Source organism: Rhinoraja longicauda, chromosome 2 (assembly GCF_053455715.1).
Source record: "Rhinoraja longicauda isolate Sanriku21f chromosome 2, sRhiLon1.1, whole genome shotgun sequence".
NCBI lineage: Eukaryota > Metazoa > Chordata > Chondrichthyes > Rajiformes > Arhynchobatidae > Rhinoraja > Rhinoraja longicauda.
The window spans coordinates 105,010,531-105,036,033 of NC_135954.1; the positions used below are offsets into that span (position 1 = coordinate 105,010,531).

Sequence of the window (25,503 nt, forward strand, 5' to 3'; positions counted from 1 at the left end):
GAGTGAAAAGAAAGTGGGGACTTGCCTCCACTGTGGGGGGAAACACTGCCTTTCTGGGGTGGGTGGTGCGGAATGGGTGCAACTAGTCAACTGTTAAAGCACGTCACTAAAATGGATTCTGAAACACAGCAGATCATCGTCGACCTATCATGGCATTTCACATGGGGTGGTTCGTCTTGTACGCACCCGTGAAAGTGTTAACCAGCCAACTTTGCCAAGGCTCAGAATAAATTAAGATAGAGCGTGTGGTCAACAAGCTGCTTCAGCTGTGTATTTGAAAGCAAACCTCTTATCCACAAACAAGCCAACAGTCAAGAATGACATTTTTCCTCTTGGGGTCTTACTCCACAGATCCCCCTTTCCCATCGATTTGAAGAAAGGGTTTCCGAGCCGGTAAGGCCGTCTGGCCATTTTCCCCCACAGATGCCGCCCGACACTCTGCTGAGTTTCTCCGGAACTTTTGCTCGTTTTTTTTTTGCTCCAGATTCCGGCGTCTGCAATCTCGTGTCGCCCGTTTCCTTTTTGTCGACTGTGGCCCCCCCCCCCCCCCCCCCCACATTGTGTTAAAGCCCGTCTCGAGGGGCAAGTGGTGGTGTGGATCAGAGGCAGTGAAGATGCTAGAAATGAAAGTCCTTTCTCATAGATTCAGTTTTGTTCTCTCGATTGAGATGTTTCCATTTTCCTGTGCTACAGAAGATGGAGGCACTGTGAAGGCATCGAGCCAAAGTCTAATGAAGTCTCTTACATTTTTTTTTCTTTTCTTCCCCCAGACAAAAACTGGATGGATGATAGCATGTGTATTCAAGCATAGCTAACCCGGCGTTAAGGAATAATGGCCGGGCACCATCGGACAACAGTCAGATTGTCCGCACTGGCCGAGCGCTTCCGTGCAGATTTCCTCAAGTCCTTGTACTTGTCCTCACATAGTCGGGAGAGTGCCTGGAAAATTCAAAGGAGACCGAGGTTATAAAGTCAAGTCAATTTTATTTGTGTAGCACATTTAAAAACAACCCCACGTTGACCAAAGTGCTGCACATCAGTTCAGGTACTAAGAAAAAACGAACATACAATGGCACACAAACATAACAGCACATACATAAACAGTTCACAGCGCCCCCTCAGAGGGCCTCAAACGCTAGGGAGTAGAAATAGGTTTTGAGCCTGGACTTAAAGGAGTCGATGGAGGGGGCAGTTCTGATGGGGAGAGGGATGCTGTTCCACAGTCTTGGAGCTGCAACCGCAAAAGCGTGGTCATCCCTGAGCTTAAGCCTAGACCGCGGGATAGTGAGTAGCCCCAAGTCGGCCGACCTGAGGGATCTGGAGATAGAGTGGTGGGTTAGAAGATTTTTGATAAGTGAATAGGATGAGCTTGAAGTTGATTCTGTACTGTACTGTACTGGGAGCCAGTGGAGAGAGGCCAAAATCGGGGTGATGTGGTCCCTTTTACGGGTACCCGTCAGGGGTCTTGCTGCAGCGTTTTGGACCAATTGCAGGCGGGACAGGGATGATTGGCTGATCCCAGTGTATAGGGAGTTGCAGTAGTCTAGGCGGGAGGAAATGAATACGTGGATGATTTTTTCAATGTCGTCAAATTGGAGGAATGGTTTGATTTTAGCTATGGTACGAAGCTGGAAGAAGCTGACTTTTATAAATGCATGGCCAAGCACACAAACCCGCAATTGGAAAAGGCACAAAATGCTGGAGTAACTCCGGAGCGGGACATATGTAGGACGGAACAGCAGATGCTGGTTTGCACCGAAGACAGGCGCAAAATGCCGGAGTAACTCAGCGGGACAGGCAGCCATCTCTAGAGAGAAGGAATAGGTGACGTTTCAGGTCGAGACCCTTCTTCAGGCTCGGTGACTGTTTTTCTGAATACCTCTGCTCAGTCCACCTAAACCTACCTGATTTCCCAGTTGCTGAACACTTTAACTCCCCCTCCCATTCCCACACTGACCTTTCTGTCTTGGGCCTCCTCCATTGTCAGAGTGAGGCCCAGTGCAAATTGGAGGACAGCACCTAATTTTTCGTTTGAGCAGTTTACACCCCAGCGGCATGAATATTGACTTTTCTAACTTCAAGTAACCCTGGCTCTCACTCCCTCTCCATCCCTCCACCTTCCCAGTTCTCCGACCAGTCTGCCTGTCCCCCTGATTAAATGTTATCTCTGTATGCTTTGTTCTCACCTTCTACCAACTAACAATGATTCTAATATTTTACATTTTCCTTGAACGACATCCCCTTTGATGTTTCATTTTCACACCTTAACCTTCCTTATCTCTTGTCTCCCTCTTCCCTGACAGTCTGAAGAAGGGTCTCGACCCATAACATCACCCATTCCTTCTCTCCAGAGATGCTGCCTGTCCCGCTGAGTTGGACCAGCATTTTGTGTCTATCTTCAGTGTAAACCAGCATCTGCAGTTCCTCCCTCCACAATTGAAAAAAAACCAATTTTGGAATATAGGTTGCTTCAGCACAGTCTTCATTTTTTGAAATTATAGATGATCTGTCCCTGAAGGTTATTCAATCAGGCAGAACCAGCATTGACACTCTGACAAATTTTGTGACATTTGACCTTTTAACACTTGAAGCGAAACCTTTCATCCTCTTTGATTTAATTGTCAGCTGACACACAGTTTCACTGAGTAAATAAATACGGTTCATTTACACATCAAGACGGTTAATTATCACCCTCTTCTGGCTTGCAAGCCGCAAATTAAATATGCTACAAGAAGTCAACTTCAAGCCTATAATTAGTGGGGACAGCTGTGAGAATTGTATTTAATTTTCATGTTAATTCAATTCAATGTTCAAAAATTTGTTCAACAAAATGTATTCAATTCAAAAGACCAAATTTCTTCTTTGAAGCAACGCAGCGAATACCTGATGAAAACCACACACTTGAAAAGGTGTGGATATTTAACAAAACCTTGGCTTGGTGACAGGAGAGCTTATTAAGGCAGGAGAAGCTAAGCTGCAACATCAGAACACTTGCTTTATTTCGCTAAACTCCCTGACGATTAATGCCACAGATGGACGCAGAAAGCTGGAGTAACTCAACGGGACAGGGAGCATCTCTAGAGAGAAGGGAATGGGTGACGTTTCGGGTTGAGACCTCAGATTTCTCTAACTTCAAATAACCCTCGCTTTCCCGCTCTCTCCATCCCTCCCGCTTCCTCTTTCGCCAACTAGTTTGACCGTCCTCCTGATTGTCACCTTTCCCCTCAGCGAACAATGAGACATTTTACATTCCTCTTTATTTTTGTCCACTTTGATTTCTCGTTTTCACACCTTACCCTTCCATATCTCTGTCTCCCTCTCCCCTGACTCTCACTCAGAAGAAGGGTCACGACCGGAAACGTCACCCATTGAGTTAATGAGTTACTCCAGCATTTTGTGTCTATCTTCGGTGTAAACCACCATCTGCAGTTTCTTCCTACACATTAGTACCAGACTTCCCTGCTGACAATAATTGTACAATTAGAAATTTATGACAAAATGAGAACATTTGGTCCACTGCGTCCTGATTGCCAAGAGAGAGGATTCCAACTTAATCCCACTTTCAACAGCAGACAACATGGTACTTTTTTCAGTACACGTCCACCACCGATTTCAAGCAAAGCGGAGCACCAGTGTTGGGGATTATTGTAGAGGATGATTTGTCCCCTATCCTCTACTGAATGGAGTCTGTTGGTCAAGACGTTGAGGATCCATATGCACAGATGAGTCTGACTCCAAGTCCCGTGAGTTTGGCGATGAGCTTGGATGGTATAATGAAAGGCAGAGGTGTAGTCTATGAATAGGAGTCTGACGTAGGTGCCTCTTATCCAGTTGTTCCAGAGATGTGCGTAGGGCCAGGGACCTGGTGTGGCAGTAGACGAGCTAAGCAAACTACGTTCTCATCCAAATTATCAATACCATTGTCTTTCTATTACAGTTGGTAGAATGGCAATGGTTGCAGTGAATGATGGACCCATGGCATGTTTAGTATTCAGGTCATGTGCTAAAAAATGTGGTGGGCGGCACGGTGGCGCAGCGGTAGAGTTGCTGCCTTACAGCGCGTGCAGCACCGGAGACCCAGGTTCGATCCCGACTACGGGCGCTGTCTGTACGGAGTTTGTACGTTCTCCCTGTGACCTGCCTGGGTTTTATCATCATATCATATCATATATATACAGCCGGAAACAGGCCTTTTCGGCCCTCCAAGTCCGTGCCGCCCAGCGATCCCCGTACATTAACATTATCCTACACCCACTAGGGACAATTTTTACATTTACCCAGCCAATTAACCTACATACCTGTATGTCTTTTCTCCCAGATCTTCGGTTTCCTCCCGCACTCCACAGACGTACAGGTTTGTAGGTTAAATGGCTTGGTATCAGTGTAAATTGCCCCCAGTGTGCGGTGGGTAGTGTTGGTCAGTGCGGACTGGGTGGGGCACTGACTGGAGTTTAAAAGAGTGAAGGGCAAATGTATTGAAACAGAGAAGATTCTGAAGGAACTTGACAGGGAGATCGCTGAGAGGTTATTTCCCCTTGTCGGTGGTGAGTCTAGGAGCAGAGGAAGTGGTCTCAAAATACGTTTAGCCCCAAGAGCTTAAGACAGAGCCGAGGAAGGGTTCTTCTCAATGGACTGGGAGTCTTTGGAATTCCTGTACTCAGAAACCCTGAATCCTTGAATGTATTCACTGCAGGGTAAAATGTTATATCAGTAAAATGTACAAATTCATAGGAGGAATAGATCAAGTAAATGTGCAGTCTTTTGCCCAGAGTAGGGGAATCGAGAACCAGAGGACATCGGTTTAAGGTTAGGGGGGTGGGGGAAGATTTAACAGAAACCTGAGGGGTGACTTTTTCTACACATAGGGTGGTGGGTGTGTGGAACGAGCTGCCGGAGGAGGTAGTTGAGGCAGGGACTATTGCAATGTTTAAGAGACATTTAAACAGGTGCCTAGAGAGGACAGGTTTAGAGGGATATGGGCCAAACGCAGGCAGGGGGGGGGGACTAATGTGGATGGGACACGTTGGCTGGTGTGGGCCTGTTGGGCCGAAGGGCCTGTTTCCGCGCTTGTAAGACTCGATGACAAAGGACAGTAATAGGAATCACTCTGCTTCCAACAAGGCCAGGTGAGAATGCTTAGCATGGGCCTCAACTGGCATTCTATCTAGTGTTTACTCATCACGTTTATTTTCATTTCCATCAGTTGTCATTTTTCTTTTCAACACTAGCAGTGGACATCAGCAACAACCTCACATGATCCTCATCGGTATATATTTCCGTTTTGTTTGCACTTGTTTTTAACAAAACCTGCTTAACGACGATAACGATTTCACTGTGCAGTTCCTTCCAATCCGAGAATGCTCCACCAATGTGAAGAACAAGCTCTCGTTGGCAATAAAGGCTTTACTGTGCAAATAAAATCCATTCAATGTGATCATGGCTGATCATTCTCAATCAGTACCCCGTTCCTGCCTCCTCCCCATACCGCCTGACTACGCTATCCTTAAGAGCTCTATCCAGCTCTCTCTTGAATGCATTCAGAGAATTGGCCTCCACTGCCTTCTGAGGCAGAGAATTCCACAGATTCACAACTCTCTGACTGAAAAAGTTTTTCCTCATCTCAGTTCTAAATGGCCTGCCCCTTATTCTTCAACTGTGGCCCCTGGTTCTGGACTCCCCCCAACATTGGGAACATGTTTCCTGCCTCTAACGTGTCCAACCCCTTAATAATCTTATACGTTTCGATAAGATCCACTCTCATCCTTCTACATTCCAGTGTATACAAGCCTAGTCGCTCCAGTCTTTCAACATATGACAGTCCCGCGTCATGTGGAGAGTGATATAGAACAAATGAAGGAAAGAAATGCAAAAAGGTAGTGAGGGTAAAGGAAGCAGGCCATTGATAGCTGTTTGCTGGGTGAGCAAGACAAGCTGGTGCGACCTGGGGTGGGGGAGGGATGGAGAGAGAGGGAAGTTAGAGAAACCAATATTCATCCCTCATCAAACAATAGATTTGAGGCATCATTGGTTTTAAAGTGCTTCAAATTACAATCATTTGCGTTGCTGGAAGGCAACTTTTCAAAAGCCTCGACACAGGCAGCTGGGGAGTTGGGTCTGTATCAGAGTCTGACAAATGATCGGGGATTGAAGTAAACACCTGCTCAGGAAAGGCAGCAGGCTCCGCACAAATAGGATTATTTTTACCTGACCCTTGGAGAGCGCATCGGGTTCATGTTATCCGATGCTGGGCGACACCACAAAAGGAAATAACCCAAACTCTACCTCCAGCGCATCGGCCTCTTGTGTGACTGTAAAAAGCTCATCATGAATACCTACATCATTGCTCACCCATCAGTGAGTTTCATCTGACAAGAATGAACGCTATTATTGTCTGGTTTCTTTTAATATGCACGTGTGCATGCATGTGTGTACACACACACACACACACACACTGAGGTTTTTTTCTCATTTATTATATTGTGTACTAGGTTTACATATTCTGTTGTGCAAGTACGAAAATCAGTCTGAAGAAGGGTCGCGACCCAAAACGTCACCCATCCCTTCTCTCCAGAGATGCTGCCTGTCCCGCTGAGTTACTCCAGCATTTTGTGTCCATCTTCGATATAAACCAGCTCTTTCCTACACATGGTAAGAATTTCATTGATCCATCTGGGACATTTGAGAATAAAACACCTCTTGACTCTTGATTGTTTAGCCCTCTGAGATACGTGTGTTTTCACTAAATCATTGCAGTCCACAGTTATAACAAATAGAAACATAGAGACATAGAAAAATAGGTGCAGGAGTAGGCCATTCGGCCCTTTGAGTCAGCACCGTCATTCAATATGATCATGGCTGATCATCTAAATTCAGTACCCCGTTCCTGCGTTTTCCCTATATCCCTTGATTCCTTTAGCCCTAAGAGCTAAACCTAACTCTCTCTTGAAAACATCCAGTGAATTGGCCTCCACTGCCTTCTGAGGCAGAGAATTCCACAGATTCACAACTCTCTGGGTGAAGAAGTTTTTCCTCATCTCAATCCTAAATGGCCTACCCCTTAATCTTAAACTGTGACCCCTGGTTCTGGTCTCCCCCAACATCGGGAACATTTTTCCTGCATCCAGCCTGTCCAATTTTATGTGTTTCTATAAGATTCTTCTCATCCTTCTAAATTCCAGTGAAGACAAGTCAACCCATTCTTTCATCATACAGTACGTCAGTCCCACCATCCCAGAATTAACCCGGTGAACCTTCGCTGCATTCCCTCTATAGCAAGAATGTCATTCCCCAATTTAGGAGACCAAAATTGCACACAATACTCCAGGTGCAGTCTCACCAGGGCCCTGTACAACTGCATTAGAACCTCTTTGCTCCTAAACTCAAATCTACTCGCAATGACGCCCAACATGCCATTAGCTTTCTTCACTGCCTGCTGTACCTGCATGCTTACTTTCAGTGACTGATTATGCACGCACGCCCAGGTCTCGTTGCACCTCCCCTAATCTGACACCATTTAGATAATAATCTGCCTTCCTGTTCTTGCTACCAAAGTGAATAACCTCAAATTTATCCACATTGTACTACATCTGCCATACATCTGCCCACTCACCCAACCTATCCAAATCACCCTGCAGCCTCATAGCATCCTCATCGCAGCTCACACTGCCACCCAGCTTTGTGTCATCTGCAAACTTGGAGATGTCACATTGAATTCCCTCATCTAAATCGTTAATATATATTGTAAATAACTTGGGTCCCAGCACCGAGTCTTGCGGCACCCCACTAGTCACTGCCTGCCATTCTGAAAAGGACCCGTTAATTCCTACTCTTTGCTTCCTGTCTGCCAACCAGTTCTCTATCCATGTTAATACCCTACCCCCAATACCATGCAGTCTAATTTTGCACACTAATTTCTTGTGTGGGACCTTGTCAAAGGCTTTTTGAAAGTCCAGATACACCACATTCACTGGCTCTTCCTTATCCATTCTACTTGTTATATCCTCAAAAAGTTCCACAAGTTTAGTCAAGCATGATTTCCCCTTCATAAATCCACGCTGAATTTGACCGATCCTGTCACTGCTTTCCAAATGCGCTGCTACAACATCTTTAACAATCAACTCAAGCATCTTCCCCACTAACGATGTACGGCTAACTGGTCTATAATTCCCCGTTTTCTCTCTCCCTCTTTTCTTAACAAGTGGAGTTACATTGGCTACCCTCCAGTCCACAGGAACTGATCCAGAGTCGCAAGAACATTGGAAAATGATCACCAATGCATCCATGATTTCTAAGGCCACCTCCTTGAGTACTCTGGGATGCAGACCATCAGGCCCCTGGGATTTATCTGCCTTCAGTCCCAACAGTTTACCTAACACCATTTCCTGACTAATGTGGATTCCCTTCAGTTCCTCCCTCTCACCAGATCCTTAGTCCCCTAGTATTTCTGGGAGATTGTTTGTGTCTTCCTTAGTGAAGACAAACCAAAGTATTTGTTTAAATGTTCTGCCATTTTGTTGTTTCCCATTATAATTTCACCTGTCTCTGGTTGCAAGGGACCTACATTTGTCTTCACTAATCTTTTCATTTTTACATATCTAAAGAAGTTTTTACAGTCAGTTTTTAAATTCCCCGCAAGCTATCTTTCATGCTCTTTTTTCCCCGCTCTTAATAAACCAATTGAATGGCGGTGCTGGCTCAAAGGGCCGAATGGCCTCCTGCACCTATTGTCTATTGTAACCCCTTTTTCCTCCTCTGTTAAGTTCTAAATTTCTCCCAGTCCTCGTTTGTTGCTTCCTCTGGCCAATTTATATGCCTTTTCCTTGGATTTAACACTATCCTTGATTTCCCTCGTTAGCCACGGTTGAACCGCCTTCCCCGTTTTATTTTTCACCAGACAGGGATGAACGATCTTTGGAGTTCATCCATGCGGTCTTTAAATCTTTGCCATTGCATCTCCACCGTCAACCCTTTAAGTCTAATCTGCCAGTCTATCCTAGCCATTTCCCATCTCATACCTTCAAAGTCTCCTTTCTTTAAGTTCAGGACCCTGGTCTCTGAATTAACCGTGTCACTCTCCATCCTAATGCAGAATTCCACCATATCATGGTCACTGTTGCCCAAGGAGCTTTGCACAACAAGATCGCTAACTAACCCTTCCTCATTACACAATACCCAGTCTAGGATGGCCTGCCCTCTACTCGGTTCTTCTACATATTGGTTTAAAAACCATCCCGTATACATTCCAGGAAATCCTCTGGAGGATAGCGGAGTCAGGGGGTATGGGGAGAAGGCAGGAACGGGGTACTGATTGAGAATGATCAGCCATGATCACATTGAATGGCGGTGCTGGCTTGAAAGGCCGAATGGCCTACTCCTGCACCTATTGTCTATTGTCCTCCTCAGCGCTGCTACCAATTTGGTTGGCCCAATCTATATGTAGACTCTGATAAAAACCTAACATATTTCCATTTTAATCAATTCAAGGTACCCAAGGACTCAATCTCCCCTTCTCAACATATGGAAAAAAAAAGCCCATTACCCATAGTCTCAACAAAATCTCAAAGCAGAGAATCTGACCCGCTGAGTTACTCCAGCTTTCTGTTTCTATCTTCGGTTTAAACCAGCATCTGCAGTTCCTTCCTACACATCTTCCGCTCCACTGCGAAATGTCCTCAAGGTTTGCCTTCTTTGAAGAAGCTCTCCTCCTCTCTCCGACGAGAGTTCTCTCGATGCTCCCCCTCTGTGACTCCTCCCGCTCTCCGACTATGTCTTAACCCAGACTCGTTATTCATTTGTTCCATATATCTCTACATTGCCGTCCATATCTCTCGTTTCCCTTTCCCCCTATCTCTGTCCGAAGAAGAGGTCCCAACCCGAAACGTCACCCATACCTTCTCTCCAGAGTTGCCGCCTGACCCCGCTGAGTTACTCCAGCATTTTGTGTCTACCCTGAGAGAATCCCTCATACTTACAAAGCTTTACATCACAATAAACCATAATCTCTCTATGATAGTGCTTGTTTGGACTTAATTACAAATGTCATTACCTGATGCATCTGGGCAATGAACGAAAAAGAATAAAATAAATTTAGAAACAAATGTTGTTTTCAAAAGTATTCTGGGCCTTACGCACATTCTTAAAAGTTAACACCAAGGGGCCAGTTTAAAAGTAAATCTTAAGGGCCTGTCCGACTTAGGTGATTTTAAGGCGACTGCCGGCGACTAGGCTGTCACCGAACGTTTGCCGGGGTGTCGCAGGCATGATCGTGAGGAGTCTTCAATGAATCGTAGCGGATCTCGGCGCGTCACGGAAAAAAATTCCAGATAGAAATTTCTCGGCGACAGCTGGCTTGTCGCCAGGTATCGTAGCTTATTGCGGGCGCTGTCTGTCGCATGCTGTCCCCAGGTTTGCTAGGTTGTCGCAGATGCATTTAGAAGCACGTAATATTAAATGAAGAAAAGGCATTTGAAGATACCAGAAGATAGTTTTGTTTAACCAATTTATTTACCGTCAGGACATTTGACAGGTAGATTGGAGGCGGCAGTTTGACGGTCAGGTGAGCGTGGGAATTTTGCGATGTTTCCGAAGATGGTGCAATCTCTTAGCCAGGTGCTAGTTTCACAAAAAAAGTAACTTGTATCGACCTGACTCGGCATTGTCGTGGTCATTGTCGCAGGGTAAAAGAAAATTTTGCCGATCTGCCACGACTTTGACAATCGCCGGCAGTCGCCTAAAAAAAATCGCGTAACTGGGACAGGCCCTTAAGTTATTAAATATTTATTGGCTCGTGATCAAGAGTTGGGAAAACTTCATTCTTTGTTCACTTAAGACTGGATCAGTCAGGCCAGCCGATTACTGAGATTACAGCCACACTGCAGGTCAAACAAGCTCGATGGGCTGAATGGCCTGTCGTTTATTTCCCCACTCCCTCAAGATGAGCAAGCACAAGAAGGGTCTCAACCCGAAACGTCACCTATTCCTTTTCTCCAGAGATGCTGTCTGACCCGCTCAGTTACTCCAGCTTTTTGTGTCTATCTTCAGATGATACATAGATACATAGACAACAGGTGCAGGAGTAGGCCATTCGGCCCTTTTTGAGCCAGCACCGCCATTTAATGTGATCATGGCTGATCATCCACAATCAGTACCCCGTTCCTGCCTTCTCCCCTATGATGACGATGTTTAAACCAGCATCTGCAGTTCCTTCCTACACAGCACTGAGTATCTCTAGAATAGGCTTTATGGTGTTTGGGTGCGGAGAAACAGAGGCATTTGGATCAATGGTGATCATCTTGAATGGCAGATCAGGCCTTGGGCCTACTCGTGCTATGACTTCTCAACTGTATGGTTTATCTAGATAACACACAGTCCAACAATGGTAAACATCTCTTTTTAATATATAGACTATTATGACATTGTTACAAACCAATGTCCTCATTGAAAGATATTTATTGAAAAAAAAATCAATATGAATTTTCAGTAAGTATTACGCATTTGCTAAAGGGCAGATCACTCCAAGTCTCGTGTGTAGGAAGGAACTGCAGATGCTGGTTTAAATAAAAAATAAGACACAAAAAGCTGGAGTAACTCAACGGGTCAGGCAGCATCTCTGGAGAAAAGGAACAGGTGACGTTCCAGATCGAGACCCTTCTTCAGACTGAGAGTCAGGGGAAAGGGGAACGAGTGATATAGACGGCGATGTAGAGAGATACAGAACAAATGGATGAAAGATAAGCGAAAAAGTAATGATGTAAAGGAATCAGGCCATTGTTAGCTGGGTGCTAGGTGCAAATGAGTTACAGACAATGAGACTCAACAAGACAATAGACAATAGGTGCAGGAGTAGACCATTCGGCCCTTCGAGCCAGCACCGCCATTCAATGTGATCATGGCTGATCATTCTCAATCAGTACCCCGTTCCTGCCTTCTCCCCATACCCCCGGACTCCGCTATCCTTAAAAGCTCTATCTAGCTCTCTCTTGAGAGCGAGGGGGAGAGAGCGAGGGGGGGGAGAGCGAGGGGGAGAGAGCGAGGGGGGGAGAGAGACAACTTTGAAGTTGGTATAACGACAGATGGGGGAGGGATGGAGAGAGAGGGGTTGCAAGGGTTAGTTGAAGTTAGAGAAATCAATATTCATACCACAGGATGCCCAAGTCTCTACGCTCTAAGTCTCTGTTTGCCACTCACCTCCAGTTTCTGCGCTCTGTCTCTGCTGAGTGGTTCCAGTGGGAAACTCAGATTGTTGGCTTCCGCCAAGGACCGTAGGTCAAAGTAATACTTTGCGTAAACGCTGGAGGGCACATTGATGTTGAACTGCAGCAGCTCCAGAAACTGGCGCTCCAACTCATTCCTGAGGGGAGAGAGAGAGAGAGATGGGGGGGGGTAAGAGAGGGGGGAGAGAACGAGCGGGAGAGAGAGGTGGAGTGAGAGAGGGGGAGAGAGAGGGGAGAGAGAACGAGCGGGAGAGAGAGGGGGGAAAGAGGGGGGAGAGAGAGAGGGGGAGTAAGAAGGGAGAGAGTGAGGGGGAGAGAACGACCCCGGGAGAGAGAGGGGGGAAAGAGGGGGGAGAGAACGAGCGGGAGAAAGAGGGGGGAAAGAGGAGGAGAGAGAGGGGAGAGAGAGGGGGAGAGAGAGGGGGAGAGAGAGGGGAGAAAGAGGTGGAGTGAGAGAGAGGGGGAGGGGGTGGGTGGGGATAGAGAGAGAGAGGGGAAAGAGAGGTGGAGAGAGGGGGGAGAGAGAGGGGGGAGAGAGGGGGAAAGAGAGGGGGAGAGAGAGGGGGAAAGAGAGGGGGAGAGAGAGGGGGAGCGAGAGGGGGAGAGAGAGAGGGGGAAAGAGAGGGGAGAGGGTGGGTGGAGAGAGAGAGAGGGGGAGAGGGGGGAGAGAGAGGGGGGGAGAGGGGGGGAAAGAGAGGGGGGAAAGAGGTGGAGTGAGAGAGAGGGGAGAGAGAGAGGGGGAAAGAGAGGGGGAGAGGCGGGAAGGTGGGGAAAGAGGGGGGAGAGAGGGTGGTAGAGAGAGGGGGATAGAGAGGTGGAGTGAGAGAGAGGGGGAGAGAGAGAGGGGGAGAGAGAGAGGTGGTGAGAGGGGGAGAGAGGGAGGGATAGAGAGAGAGGGGAAAGAGAGGGGGAGAGGGGGATAGAGGGGGGAGAGAGAGAGGGGAGAGAGAGAGAGAGAGGGGGAGAGAGTGAGGGGAGAGAGAGAGAGGGGAGAGAGAGGGGAAAGAGAGGGGGAGGGGGGGTGAGAGAGGGAGAGAGGGGGAGAGAGAGAGGGGGAGAGAGAGAGGGGAGAGAGAGAGGGGAGAGAGGAGAGAGAGGGAGAGAGAGGAGAAGAGAGGTGGAGTGAGAGAGAGGGGAGAGAGAGGGGGGAAGAGAGGGGGAGAGGGTGGGTGGAGAGAGAGGGAGGGGGAGAGAGAGGGGGAAAGAGGGGGAGAGGGTGGGTGGAGAGAGAGAGAGGGGGAGAGAGGGGGAGAGAGAGAGAGAGAGGGAGAAGGGAGAAAGAGAAAGGGGGAGAATTAGTAATGCATACAAAAACACACTCACAGACAAAAAGCCAGTCGACACCACATGGCATTATAAAGCAAATAAATATTTGAAACATCATTGTACAAATAGACCCCTGCCGAGAAGAGTAAAAACACAAGACAATATTTTTAGAAAGATGTCCATATCAGAAAAGTGGGGCTGCTCTGTGTAGAATTTCCTAAACCAGTGAAATAGTTGAAAAGCTTGTGAGTGCTCCAGAATCTATACTGCCTGTGGATGGCGCGGCACGGTGGCGCAGCGGTAGAGTTGCTGCTTCACAGCGAATGCAGCGCCGGAGACTCAGGTTCGATCCTGACTACGGGTGCTGCACTGTAAGGAGTTTGTACGTTCTCCCCGTGACCTGCGTGGGTTTTCTCCGAGATCTTCGGTTTCCTCCCACACTCCAAAGACGTACAGGTATGTAGGTTAATTGGCTGGGTAAATGTAAAAATTGTCCCTAGTGGGTGTAGGATAGTGTTAATGTACGGGGATCGCTGGGCGGCACGGACTTGGAGGGCCGAAAAGGCCTGTTTCCGGCTGTATATATATGATATGATATGTAGCAAAATGTAACCCTTGAAATCTTGGCATGACATCTCGGCTGTTTAATGCAAAGTCATAAACCCTTTGCACCTGAGACACTGAGCTGCACAAAACAAAAGGTTTGAGGAAATCTCACAGGAAGTTTTGAAGTGTGGTCCTCTTTCATAACTGGGGTACCGATGAACTGCTTCGGTAGGAGAAGTAAGGAAAGCAAAATACAGAAATCTCAATGGGAAATAGGCTCTGCGGAGTGAAAAGGGAACCAGTGTAAACAACAACAACAACTCCAGTATATACAACACCGTGAATGTAGCCAAGCGCGTCAAAATGTTTTTGCCAGAAAAATATCGAGCAGAATTGGACATCAGGAAACTAGGGAGGCGTAACAAGGATTGACCAAAAATATGCTGAGATATGGGTGGCACGGTGGCGCAGCGGTAGAGTTGCTGCTTTATAGCGCTTACAGCGCCAGAGACCCGGGTTCGATCCCGACCACGGGTACTGTCTATATAGTACTCTCCCCCCCGTAACCTGCGTGGGTTTTCTCCGAGATCTTCGGTTTCCTCCCACGCTCCAAAGACGTCCAGGTTTAATAATAATAATAATAATGCATTACATTTATATAGCGCTTTTCATATACTCAAAGACGCTTTACAGGGATTTAGAGAACATGGGGAAGTGAATAAATAGATAAATAAGTAAATGAACAGAGAAAGGAGACAGAAGGTGAGGTGACCTTCAGTGGTTGAAGGCAGTACTGAACAGGTGAGACTTCAGTGATGTTTTGAATGTGGTGAGTGAGGAGGAGTCTCTGACGGTTTGGAGTAGTGAGTTCCATAGGGTGGGAGCAGCGATGGAGAAAGCCCTGTCCCCCCAGGATCTGAGTTTGGTCCGGATGTGGGGGGATAGGAGATTGGCAGCAGCAGAGCGGAGGGTGCTTGTAGGTTAATTGGCTTGATATAAACGTAAATTGTCTCTGGTGTGCATTGGACAGTGTTAATGTGCGGGGATCGCTGGTCAGTGTGGACTCGGTGGGCCGAAGGGCCGGTTTCCTCGCTGTATCTCTAAAACTTAAAAGCTAAAAAAAACTATGTGTAAGGAGCATGTTAAAAGAAATAAATAAGAGGAGATTGGTAAGGAAATTTGGGGAGAGGATTAAAAGAGAGACAGAAAGGAGGTGGTAAACAACAATTCTTCTCCAAATCTTCACATAATGTTTGACAATAACTTTGGGATATTGGGATATTAATTGGAAAGTGAGTAATTGTTACAGCACTTTCAATTTACAACCAAATTAATTTTTGATCAAAGGCACTCACATGTCTTCCACTGTGATATCTTTAAGGATTTGGCAGTAGTCCACATTCCAAACAGCTTGATCGTCCCATACCTTCGATGCAAGTAAGATGGCCCCCAATACAATCCGTTTCCAGTTACTGGGGCAAATATCAATCTCTGCGTATGTTAAGAGCCGCTCAAGATACACCTGAGAAAATTAATTAACAGAAACATTTGTCACTTGCGGCTAGGATTTTTTTTCTCTGACCCAGAATTTTAACGGGTAGGATGTGGAAATGAACAGAGAGCTGAGCCGAACAGCCCTGGGATTTGAGATTGGCCATCATCAGTGGCACGGTGGCGCAGCGGTAGAGTTGCTGCCTTACAGCGAATGCAGCGCCGGAGACTCAGGTTCGATCCTGGCTACGAGCGCCGTCTGTACGGAGTTTGTACGTTCTCCCCGTGACCTGTGTGGGTTTTCTCCGAGATCTTCGGTTTCCTCCCACACTTCAAAGACGTACAGGTATATAGGTTAATTGACTGGGTAAATGTAAAAAATTGTCCCTAGTGGGTGTAGGATAGTGTTAATGTGCGGGGATCGCTGGGCGGCGTGGACTCGGTGGGCCGAAGGGCCTGTTTCCGCGCTGTATCTCTAAATCTAAAAATCAGTCAATGCATCTCAAGTACTCCATTACTGTATCTGAGACGCTTATCTAATAGGTATCCAAGTGCTTCTGTATAGTGAAAGGCATGGATAGAGCGGATGTGGAGAGGATGTTTCCACTAGTGGGAGAGTCTAGGACTAGAGGGCATAGCCTCAGAATTAAAGGACATTCCTTTAGGAAGGAGATGAGGAGGAATTTCTTTAGTCAGATGGTGGTGAATCCATGGAATTCTTTGCCAGAGAAGGCTGTGGAGGCCAAGTCAGTGGATATTTTAAAGGCAGAGATAGATATATTCTTGATTAGTAAGGGTGTCAAGGGTTATGGGGAGGCGGCAGGATAATGGGGTTAGGGGGGGATAGATGAACCTTGATTGAATGGCAGAGAAGACAATGGGCTGAATGGCCTAATTTTGCTCCTATTACTTATAACTTAATCTTGTACTATGTCTTGTACCTGACATGTAAATGTTACATGGAAACATAGAAAATAGGTGCAGGAGTTGGCCATTTGGCCCTTCGAGCCAGGATCGTCATTCACTATGATCAAGGCTGATCACCCAAAATCAGTACCCTGTTCCTGCTTTCTCCCCATATCCCTTGATTCCATTAGCCCTAAGAGCTATATCTAACTCTCTCTTGAAAACATCCAATGAATTGGCATCCACTGCCTTCTATGGCAGAGAATTCCATAGATTCACAAGTCTTGTGAACTATGTTTACATCAAAGATACTAGAGGACCAAGATGAACCGCTCCGTTGAAATCGCCTATACTGAAGTGTAGTACGCAAAGGAGCGGAACGTCCGCCATTTTAGTAAGCACAACCCGCCGATTGCTACGCCTCTCGCAGTGTGATCAGTGTTTTGGGGGAACAGTATGTGTGATGATACAATAAAAATGCAGAATATATCTCATCTATCAATTCACAGATTTTTGTTATTTTTCTTTTGAAATGTTTCTGCAAGTTTCTGCCTACTAAAATGGCGCCATGACACACTACGGTTTCGAGTGGTCTATCTTGCTCTGCTCTATTATCTTCGGTTTACATATTCTGTTGTGCTGCTGCAAGTAACAATTTCATTGTTCCATCTGGGACACATGACAATAAAACACTCTTGAATCTTAACTTGACTCTTTTCCATTGTTGATTACAGTGCACAACTTACGCCTTCACCTTGCAAATGCATTAAACTGACCCCGAGCAACAGACAGATCACCAGGCTTCTACAGAGTAATAGAGAGACAGAGCATTGAAACAATCACTCAAACCACCAAATCCATACTGACCATCAATCTGCCTATATTTGCACAAATCCTATCCAAAGTCATCTTTTCGCTTCCGCATTTTGTTTTAATCACACCGCTCACAGACTGCACCACTCACCCAATTTGCAGCAGGCAATTAACCCACCAACCTGCACATTTATGAAATGTGGGGGTCAAAAGGGAGAACATGCAAACTCCACATAGACAGCACCGGAGGGTCAAGGTTGAACACTGGGTCGCTGGAGCTGTGAGGGAGGAGCTGGACTTGTTTGACACTGTGCCAACCCCTACAGTTGGCTGCCCTCTGCAAGTACAGGACTCTGGTGCACAGCATGGTCCTATTTCACTGACTCAAAATGACAGTGATAGATGGGAGGCCGAAGTGAAACTAGGCCACGAAACCCTGTAAATGGCAACATTCATCTAAAGCAAAAAACGGGAAAATGAGTAGCACCTAGAAAATCTCAATGCAAATGCAACCATGCTCCTGGTTAACTATAAATAAAACTAGACCAAGTGGACCCGTTGGGCCCAAACCCACTCCTGCATTGGTGCAGCACCCTCTACTCCCCCCCACCCCTCTCCCCCTCCCCCCTAGGGTTGCCTCTCCTGCATTAGTGCAGCGCCTCCCCTCCCCCACTCCCCTCTCCCTCCTCCCCCTCCCTTTCCCACCCCCTAACCTCCCTCTCTCCCCAACCTCCCCCTCTCCCTCCCCCCCTGCTCAACGGGCCCCAACTGCGCAGGCGCGGACGCATTGGTCTGCGCACACGCGGATGCGGCGGCCATCTTACGTAAGTACCAGATCAACGGAGCCCCAACTACGCACGCGCGTTTTAAAAAACTTTAAAATGTGAATAACTTTAAAAATATAACACCGATTTCAATGAAACTTCTTCCACAGGACGGTGAGTGGGGTGGGCCTAAAATTGTTGCGCAATCCTGTACCGTTTTGGCTGCAGTTCAGGAACAAGCGAACAAACGAGAGTTTTAGTATATAGATTTAATCTCTGAAATGGTCTGACTGGGCAATTTGGTTAAAGCCAGAAATGCTTTAATTTGCAGTGCTTTTCCCTGTATCACATTTACTTCACTTCTGTTATTATTACTAAATAGGCTTGTATACACTGGAATTTAGAAGGATGAGAGGAGATCTTATCGAAACATATAAGATTATTAAGGGGTTGGACACGTTAGAGGCAGGAAACGTGTTCCTAGTGTTGGGGGATCCAGAACCAGGGGCCACAGTTTAAGAATAAGGGGTAGGCCATTTAGAACTGAGATGAGGAAAAACTTTTTCAGTCAGAGAGTTGTGAATCTGTGGAATTCTCTGCCTCAGAATTCTCTGAATGCATTCAAGAGAGAGCTCTTAAGGATAGCGGAGTCAGGGGGTATGGGGAGAAGGCAGGAATGGGGTACTGATTGAGAATGATCAGCCATGATCACATTGAATGGCAGTGCTGGCTCGAAGGGCCGAATGGCCTCCTCCTGCACCTATTGTCTATTGTCTAAATGCAATGCTTATATCAGTTTAGTTTATTGTCACGTGTCATGTTTTTAATTAGGTTCCAGAACAGGGGATGGTGACATCCTATACATCCGCAATTTTCTAATTGGCGAGAAGGGTGGCAGAAGATTATTTAGGGACGGATTAATATTATTATTTTTTACTTCACGTTATTTCAGGACTCCATCCATGTTTAATCAGCTGCAGGAACCCTGTAGGATCTGGCTGGAACACATCGGACGGACTTCTGAGAGGGGATCATTAAGGAAACTTTATTTCCATCTACTGGTGTGGAGAAGGGGGGGGATCATTTTAAAATGAATCTTAACAGTAATAGTTCGCTGCGGAATTAATTGGGAAGCAAAGCCTTGACTATCTGAGGTTGGAATTAGTGCGCTAGAGATGTTCTCTCACTGCGGCCTTTTAACAAACTAATGTAATATTTTAAACATCCCGAGATTTTACTGCTTGGAGTAAAATTAAATCTGGACTGGTTGTCTAACTTTGGGTAGATTATTCAATAAAATGCATTCAAAAACAAAATATATATATATACGTCAGCCATAAATTGCTGCCTGCCCCAAATCCCATGCAGACTGACTCCATTTTATAAATAGCATGTGGCGCAAGCATAAAAATAGCACATGCAGCAACAAACACAACAAAACTGAATGAAGAGAACTTGGTGGCTGAGGCTCACAATAGGCAGCAAGTTAATTAGTTTAGTTTAGTTTATTGTCACGTGTACCGAGGTGCAGTGAAAATCTTTTGTTGCGTGCTATCCAGTCAGTGGAAAGGCAATACATGGGCACAATCCAGCTATTTACATTAAAGAAAACTACAGTATCGGAGAAGGACCTTTAGTCAAAGGGTGGTGAATCTGTGGTTCTTTGCCACAGAAGGCTGCGGAGGCCGTCAGTGGAAGAATAATATAAGAAAATAACTGCAGATGCTGGTACAAATCGATTTATTCACAAAATGCTGGAGTAACTCAGCAGGTCAGGCAGCATCTCGGGAGAGAAGGAATGGGCGACGTTTCGGGTCGAGACCCTTCTTCAGACTGAATTCAGATGCTGCCTGACCTGCTGAGTTACTCCAGCATTTTGTGAATAAATCGAGGCCGTCAGTGGATATTTTTAAGGCAAAGATGGATAGATTCTTGATTAGTACAGGTGTCAGAAAGTTATGGGGAGAAGGCAGGAGAACGGGGTTAGGAGGGAGAGATAGATCAGCCATGATCAAAAAGCAGGAGTAGTCTTGATGGGCCGAATGGCCTTTTGTACCTTGATTTTTTTGGGGGGGGATAATTTTATGATTTTAAAAATCATCCTTACAATAATTCCTAATGGCCAAATTCTGCTCCTATCACTTATGATCTTATGATTAATTTTGGTGAACTAAGAAGGCGTCAGAGGGTTTGAGATCGAAGACTGGAAAGCAAACTGATAAATAAATCTTGCCAGACCAATATGAAACCATGTGCATTCATAACAGGCTGTATTTCAGTCCATGGCAAGAATAAATATGAATTTAATTACGAAGACTGAACTGTGTCGTGCGCTGGATTGCAGGACGGAGGCCACGGGTGCCAAAGGGATTAACAAACTCATCAGGAAGGCTGGCTCCGTCCTGGGAGCGGAGTTGGATTCACTGGAGATGGTCTTATAGGGGAGGATTCGCCTCAAACTGTGGAGCATCCTGGACAATACAGCTCATGCCTAGGGTTGCAAACTGTCCCGTATTAGCCGGGACATCCCGTATTTTGGGCTAAATTGGTTTGTCCCGTACGGGACCGCCCTTGTCCTGTATTAGGCCCAGGGAGCGCTGTAGGCCCCGACACTGTAGGCCCCGACACTGTAGGCCCCGACACTGTAGGCCCCGACACTCTAGATTTCCGACATTTTAGCTCTGGACAGTCTAGGTCCGGAGGCCCGGGCGTCGCGATAGACAATAGGTGCAGGAGTAGGCCATTCAGCCCTTCGAGCCAGCACCGCCATTCAATGCGATCATGGCTGATCACTCTCAATCAGTACCCCGTTCCTGCCTTCTCCCCATACCCCCTCACTCCGCTATCCTTAAGAGCTCTATCCAGCTCTCTCTTGAAAGCATCCAACGAACTGGCCTCCACTGCCTTCTGAGGTTGTGTAGCAACCCGCCTCCCGCAATCGGTACAGGATTGCGCGACAATTTTAGGCACACCTTATTCACCGTCTTCCTGTGGAAGAAGTTTCATTGAAATCGGTGTTATATTTTTTAAGTTATTCACATTTTAAAGTTTAAAGTCTATTCCTGCCATGGACAGAAATACAGCCTGTTATTGCGGCCGCCATTGGTGGAGCGGGAGCAAGGTGGCCGCTGGCTGGGTGAGATCACGTGGGGATACGGGGCGGCGATGTCACCTTGACCTGTATTTGGGAGTTAGATGCTTGGCGCCCCTACTCACGCCCTTCCATGACACGCTGGTCAACCTGAGGAGCACCTTCAGCAACAGACTTGGTGCATACTTACCAATGTTACAATGGCACATTCTGCAGTGAGCTGTGCTGCACTGAATAACGTTCGCACAAAACGGTATATCTGTTTCTGATCAGGATCATGTCGGTCATAATCTGCTGGCATTTCTGTTTTCTGTGGGGGGAGTAAAAAAAAGGAATTATTGTACGGATGATTTTTAAAATCATAAAATTATCCCCCCAAAAAAATCAAGGTACAAAAGGCTACTGAGGAGATTTACGAAGATGTTGCCAGGACTAGAGAGGGTTTGAGCTCTTGGGAGAGGTTGAGCAGGCTGGGACTCTATTCATTGGAGCGCAGGAGGATGAGGGGTGATCGTATAGAGGTGTATAAAATCATGAGGGGAATAGACGAGGTAGATGCACAGAGTCTCTTGCCCAGAGTCGGGGAATCAAGGACCAGAGGACATAGGTTTAAGGTGAAGGGGAAAAAATTGAATGGGAATCTGAGGGGTAACTTTCTCACACAAAGGGTGGCGGGCGTATGGAACGAGCTGCCAGAGGAGGTAGATGAGGCTAGGACTATCCCAACGTTTAAGAAAAAGTTACACAGGTACATGGATGGAACAGGTTTGGAGGGATATGGTCCAAACGCGGGCAGGTGGGACTAGTGCAGCTGGGACATGTTGGCCGGTGTGGGCAAGTTGGACCGAAGGGCCTGCTTCAACACTATTTCGCTCTAAGACTCTAAATGGGTCTCAAAGGGACACGAGCGACAAAAGCTTTACTTTCTGCCAGAACACTTTTCTCCTTATGGTGCCAATTCATGATGGATTATCGTTTCACTGAGAAACTTTCTAAATTTGGCAATGCTTAAATTGGACGCAAGTCAACACCACAGGTCAGGCAGGGGAACACAAGAGGCTGCAGCTGCTGGAATCCTGAGCCAAAAACGGAATGCTGGAGGAGCTCAACATGTCGGACAACATCTGTGAAGGGAAATGGATGGATGACGATTTGGGTTGGGACCCAGCGCAGTGGCACAGCGGTAGAGTTGCTGCCGCTGAGTTTGTACGTTCTCCCCGTGAGAGTTGAGTGTAGGAGCAAAGAGGTCCTTCTGCAGTTGTACAGGGCCCTAGTGAGACCGCACCTGGAGTACTGTGTGCAGTTTTGGTCTCCAAATTTGAGGAAGGATATTCTTGCTATTAAGGCCGTGCAGCGTAGGTTTACTAGGTTAATTCCCGGAATGGCGGGACTGTCATATGTTGAAAGACTGGAGCGACTAGGTTTGTGTACACTGGAATTTAGAAGGATGAGAGGAGATCTTATCGAAACGTATAAGATTATTAAGGGGTTGGACACGTTAGAGGCAGGAAACATGTTCCCAATGTTGGGGGAGTCCAGAACCAGGGGCCACAGTTTAAGAATAAGGGGTAGGCCATTTAGAACTGAGACGAGGAAAAACTTTTTCAGTCAAATTGTGAATCTGTGGAATTCTCTGCCTCAGAAGGCAGTGGAGGCCAATTCTCTGAATGAATTCAAGAGAGAGCTGGATAGAGCTCTTAAGGATAGCGGAGTCAGGGGGGTATGGGAAGAAGGCAGGAATGGGGTACTGATTGAGAATGATCAGCCATGATCACATTGAATGGCGGTGCTGGTTCGAAGGGCCGAATGGCCTCCTCCTGCACCTATTATCTATTGTCTATTTCTACGGGAGCTCCGGTTTCCTCCCACATTCCAAAAGACATGCAAGTTTGTACATTGATTGGCTTGGTATTAGTGTAAATTGTCCCTGGTGTGCACAGGATGGTGTTAATGTGTGGGGAATAGCTGGTCAGGGCGGACTCGGTGGGCCGAAGGGCCTGTTTCCGCGCTGTATCGCTAAACTAGACTAAACTAAATCGTGCTTCAGACTGTAGGGAGGTTAGGGTTCATTTTTGGCTTCCAAACCTTGCCGAACATCTTTGGGTAGCATAGCGACACAGCTGGTAAAGTTGCGGCCTCACTGCTCCTGCAACCTGTTTGATCATGACCTTTGGTGCTATCTGGGTGGTATATCCATGTTCTCCTTGTGACCACATGGGTTTCCACTGGCCACTCTGCTTTCCTCCCACATCCTTACAAGTTAGTGGGCTAATTTGACCACAGTATCAAGGGTGTCAGTGTGTCATGGGGAGAAGGCAGGAGAATGGGGTTGAGAGGGAGAGACAGATCAGCCATGATTGAATGGCGAAGTAGACTTGATGGGCCGAATGGCCTAATTCTGCTCCCGTCACCCATCACCTTGTGACTGTAAATTTACACACGGTGTGGATGAGTGGTAGATTTGGAGAAGGGGGTGGGGGGGGGGAAATTGATGGGAATGTGGGGTGAATGAAAAGAGTCAGGGTAGGATTAATATAACATTTCCTTGCAGGCTGCTCTGTGAGCAAGAGGCTCTGCTTCTATGCTTTGCCTATGCTTTCCCCATGATTGTATCACTTCATCGAGGGATAACTGGATTCATTATTTCAGGGTATTAAGGCAGAAAGGCAGAGGCACAGCCGATTGAGTTGCTGCCTTACAGCGCCGGAAACCCAGATTTGATCCTGACTTCTTCGGGTGCTGTCTGTGTGGAGTCTGCACATTCTCGCTGTGACCGCGTGGGTTTCCTCCGGGTGCTCCGGTTCCCTCCCGCATCCCAAAACTTGCGGGTTAATTGACCTCCAAATTGTGGAGGGAGTGGATGCGAAAATGGGAAGACGGAGAGCTAGTCGGCCGAAGGGCCTCTCTCCGGGCTGTATCTCTAAATTACACTAAACTAAATTGTCTGAAGAAGGGTCTCGACCCGAAAAGTCACCCATTCCTTCTCCGGAGATGCTGCCTGTCCCGCTGAGTCGCTCCAGCATTTTGTGTCTATCTTTGGTTTAAACCAGCATCTGCAGTTCCTTCCGACATTAAATTAAAACTCCTGATATAATGTAAACTGAAATGATAATTTCCTGTTCCAGCCAAGGGACATGCCAAAGCATTTGGATTATTCCTAATTTGATTCACATAATGGATGTCAAGCTCATGTATTGGTGAAGATGTGCCCTGTTATTGGGGAAAGCTAACAACAAATTCATAGTTGCTCTGTGCCACTCTTTGTTTCTCTGTGTAGAGGCCGAGGGATGCCATTGGTTGGGGCAGAAGAACAGTCATGTCCCTCAAGATAGGCACAACATGCTGGAGTAACTCAGCGGGACAGGCAGCAACTCTGGAGAGAAGGAATGGGTGGCGTTTCGGCCCAAGACCCTTCTTCAGACTGAGAGTCGGGGGAGAGGGGAACCGGAGATACGGAAGGGTACAAAGAGAACAGGCGTGAAAATGACAGATCAAAGCAGACGAGAAGGATATGTACAATGGTTCACTGATGAAACTGAAATGAAACGATGACAATTTGTACAGTGAAACGCAACAGGAGGACAGTGAAACTAGTACGATGATTAGGGTGAGGGAGGGGCGGAGAGAGAAAGGGAAGGCAAGGGCTACTTAGAATTTTTATTTTATTTTTTAGATTTAGAGATACAGCGCGGAAACAGGCCCTTCGGCCCACCGGGTCCGCGCCGCCCAGCGATCCCCGCATATTAACACTATCCTACACACCCTAGGGACAATTTTTTTTTCATTTGCCCAGCCAATTAACCTACATACCTGTACGTCTTTGGAGTGTGGGAGGAAACCGAAGATCTCGGAGAAAACCCACGCAGGGCACGGGGAGAACGTACGAGCTCCGTACAGACGGCGCCCGTAGTCGGGATCGAACCCGGGTCTCCGGCGCTGCATTCGCTGTAAGGCAGCAACTCTACCGCTGCGCCACCGCGCCAGGTAGGTTAGGGAAATCATTTTTCATAGCGCTGGGTTGTAAGCTGCCCAAGCAAAATATGAGGAGCTGCACTCTAAAGTACGCGGAGTTGTTCTCTAAAGAAAGAGGACCTCTCGGATGTCCTGGTATGGAACACCTCATCTTGGGCGCAGATGCAGCGTGGGCGGAGGAAGTGGGAGTCTTCTTCAAGCATGTTCTGATCGGATGGATGAGAGTGAATGGGCTTAAAGAGATGTTAAAGGGCTTCGGGGATTGGGTGCAGTGCCAAGCACCATTTCATCTCAGACATGCGCTGTTCCTATGCCAGAGTATACACAGATCAAACATACTAACCGTCAATGGGTGGAGCTTCTCATCAAATATATCTAACAACATTCGTCCATCTGAATCTCTGCGAATAAAAATAATAGCAATATTGGATTGTGAATAGAT

The 25,503-nt window shown here is 46.8% G+C and overlaps 1 protein-coding gene across 2 annotated transcripts in view; it reads right to left on the minus strand.

The window, feature by feature from the left end:
• Positions 1–540: 540 nt before the first annotated feature.
• Positions 541–25,503, minus strand: part of ccny (cyclin Y) — a 197,811-nt gene continuing 172,848 nt past the window's right edge. For both annotated transcript variants that reach the window (XM_078425274.1, XM_078425266.1), the window contains exons 6-10: positions 25,405–25,462; positions 21,280–21,399; positions 15,380–15,546; positions 12,187–12,349; positions 541–939 (exon numbers count right to left, since the gene is read on the minus strand). In XM_078425274.1, the coding sequence (XP_078281400.1) occupies positions 823–939; positions 12,187–12,349; positions 15,380–15,546; positions 21,280–21,399; positions 25,405–25,462 (625 nt within the window). In that variant the 3' untranslated portion in view covers positions 541–822. The remainder of the gene's footprint in view (positions 940–12,186; positions 12,350–15,379; positions 15,547–21,279; positions 21,400–25,404; positions 25,463–25,503) is intronic.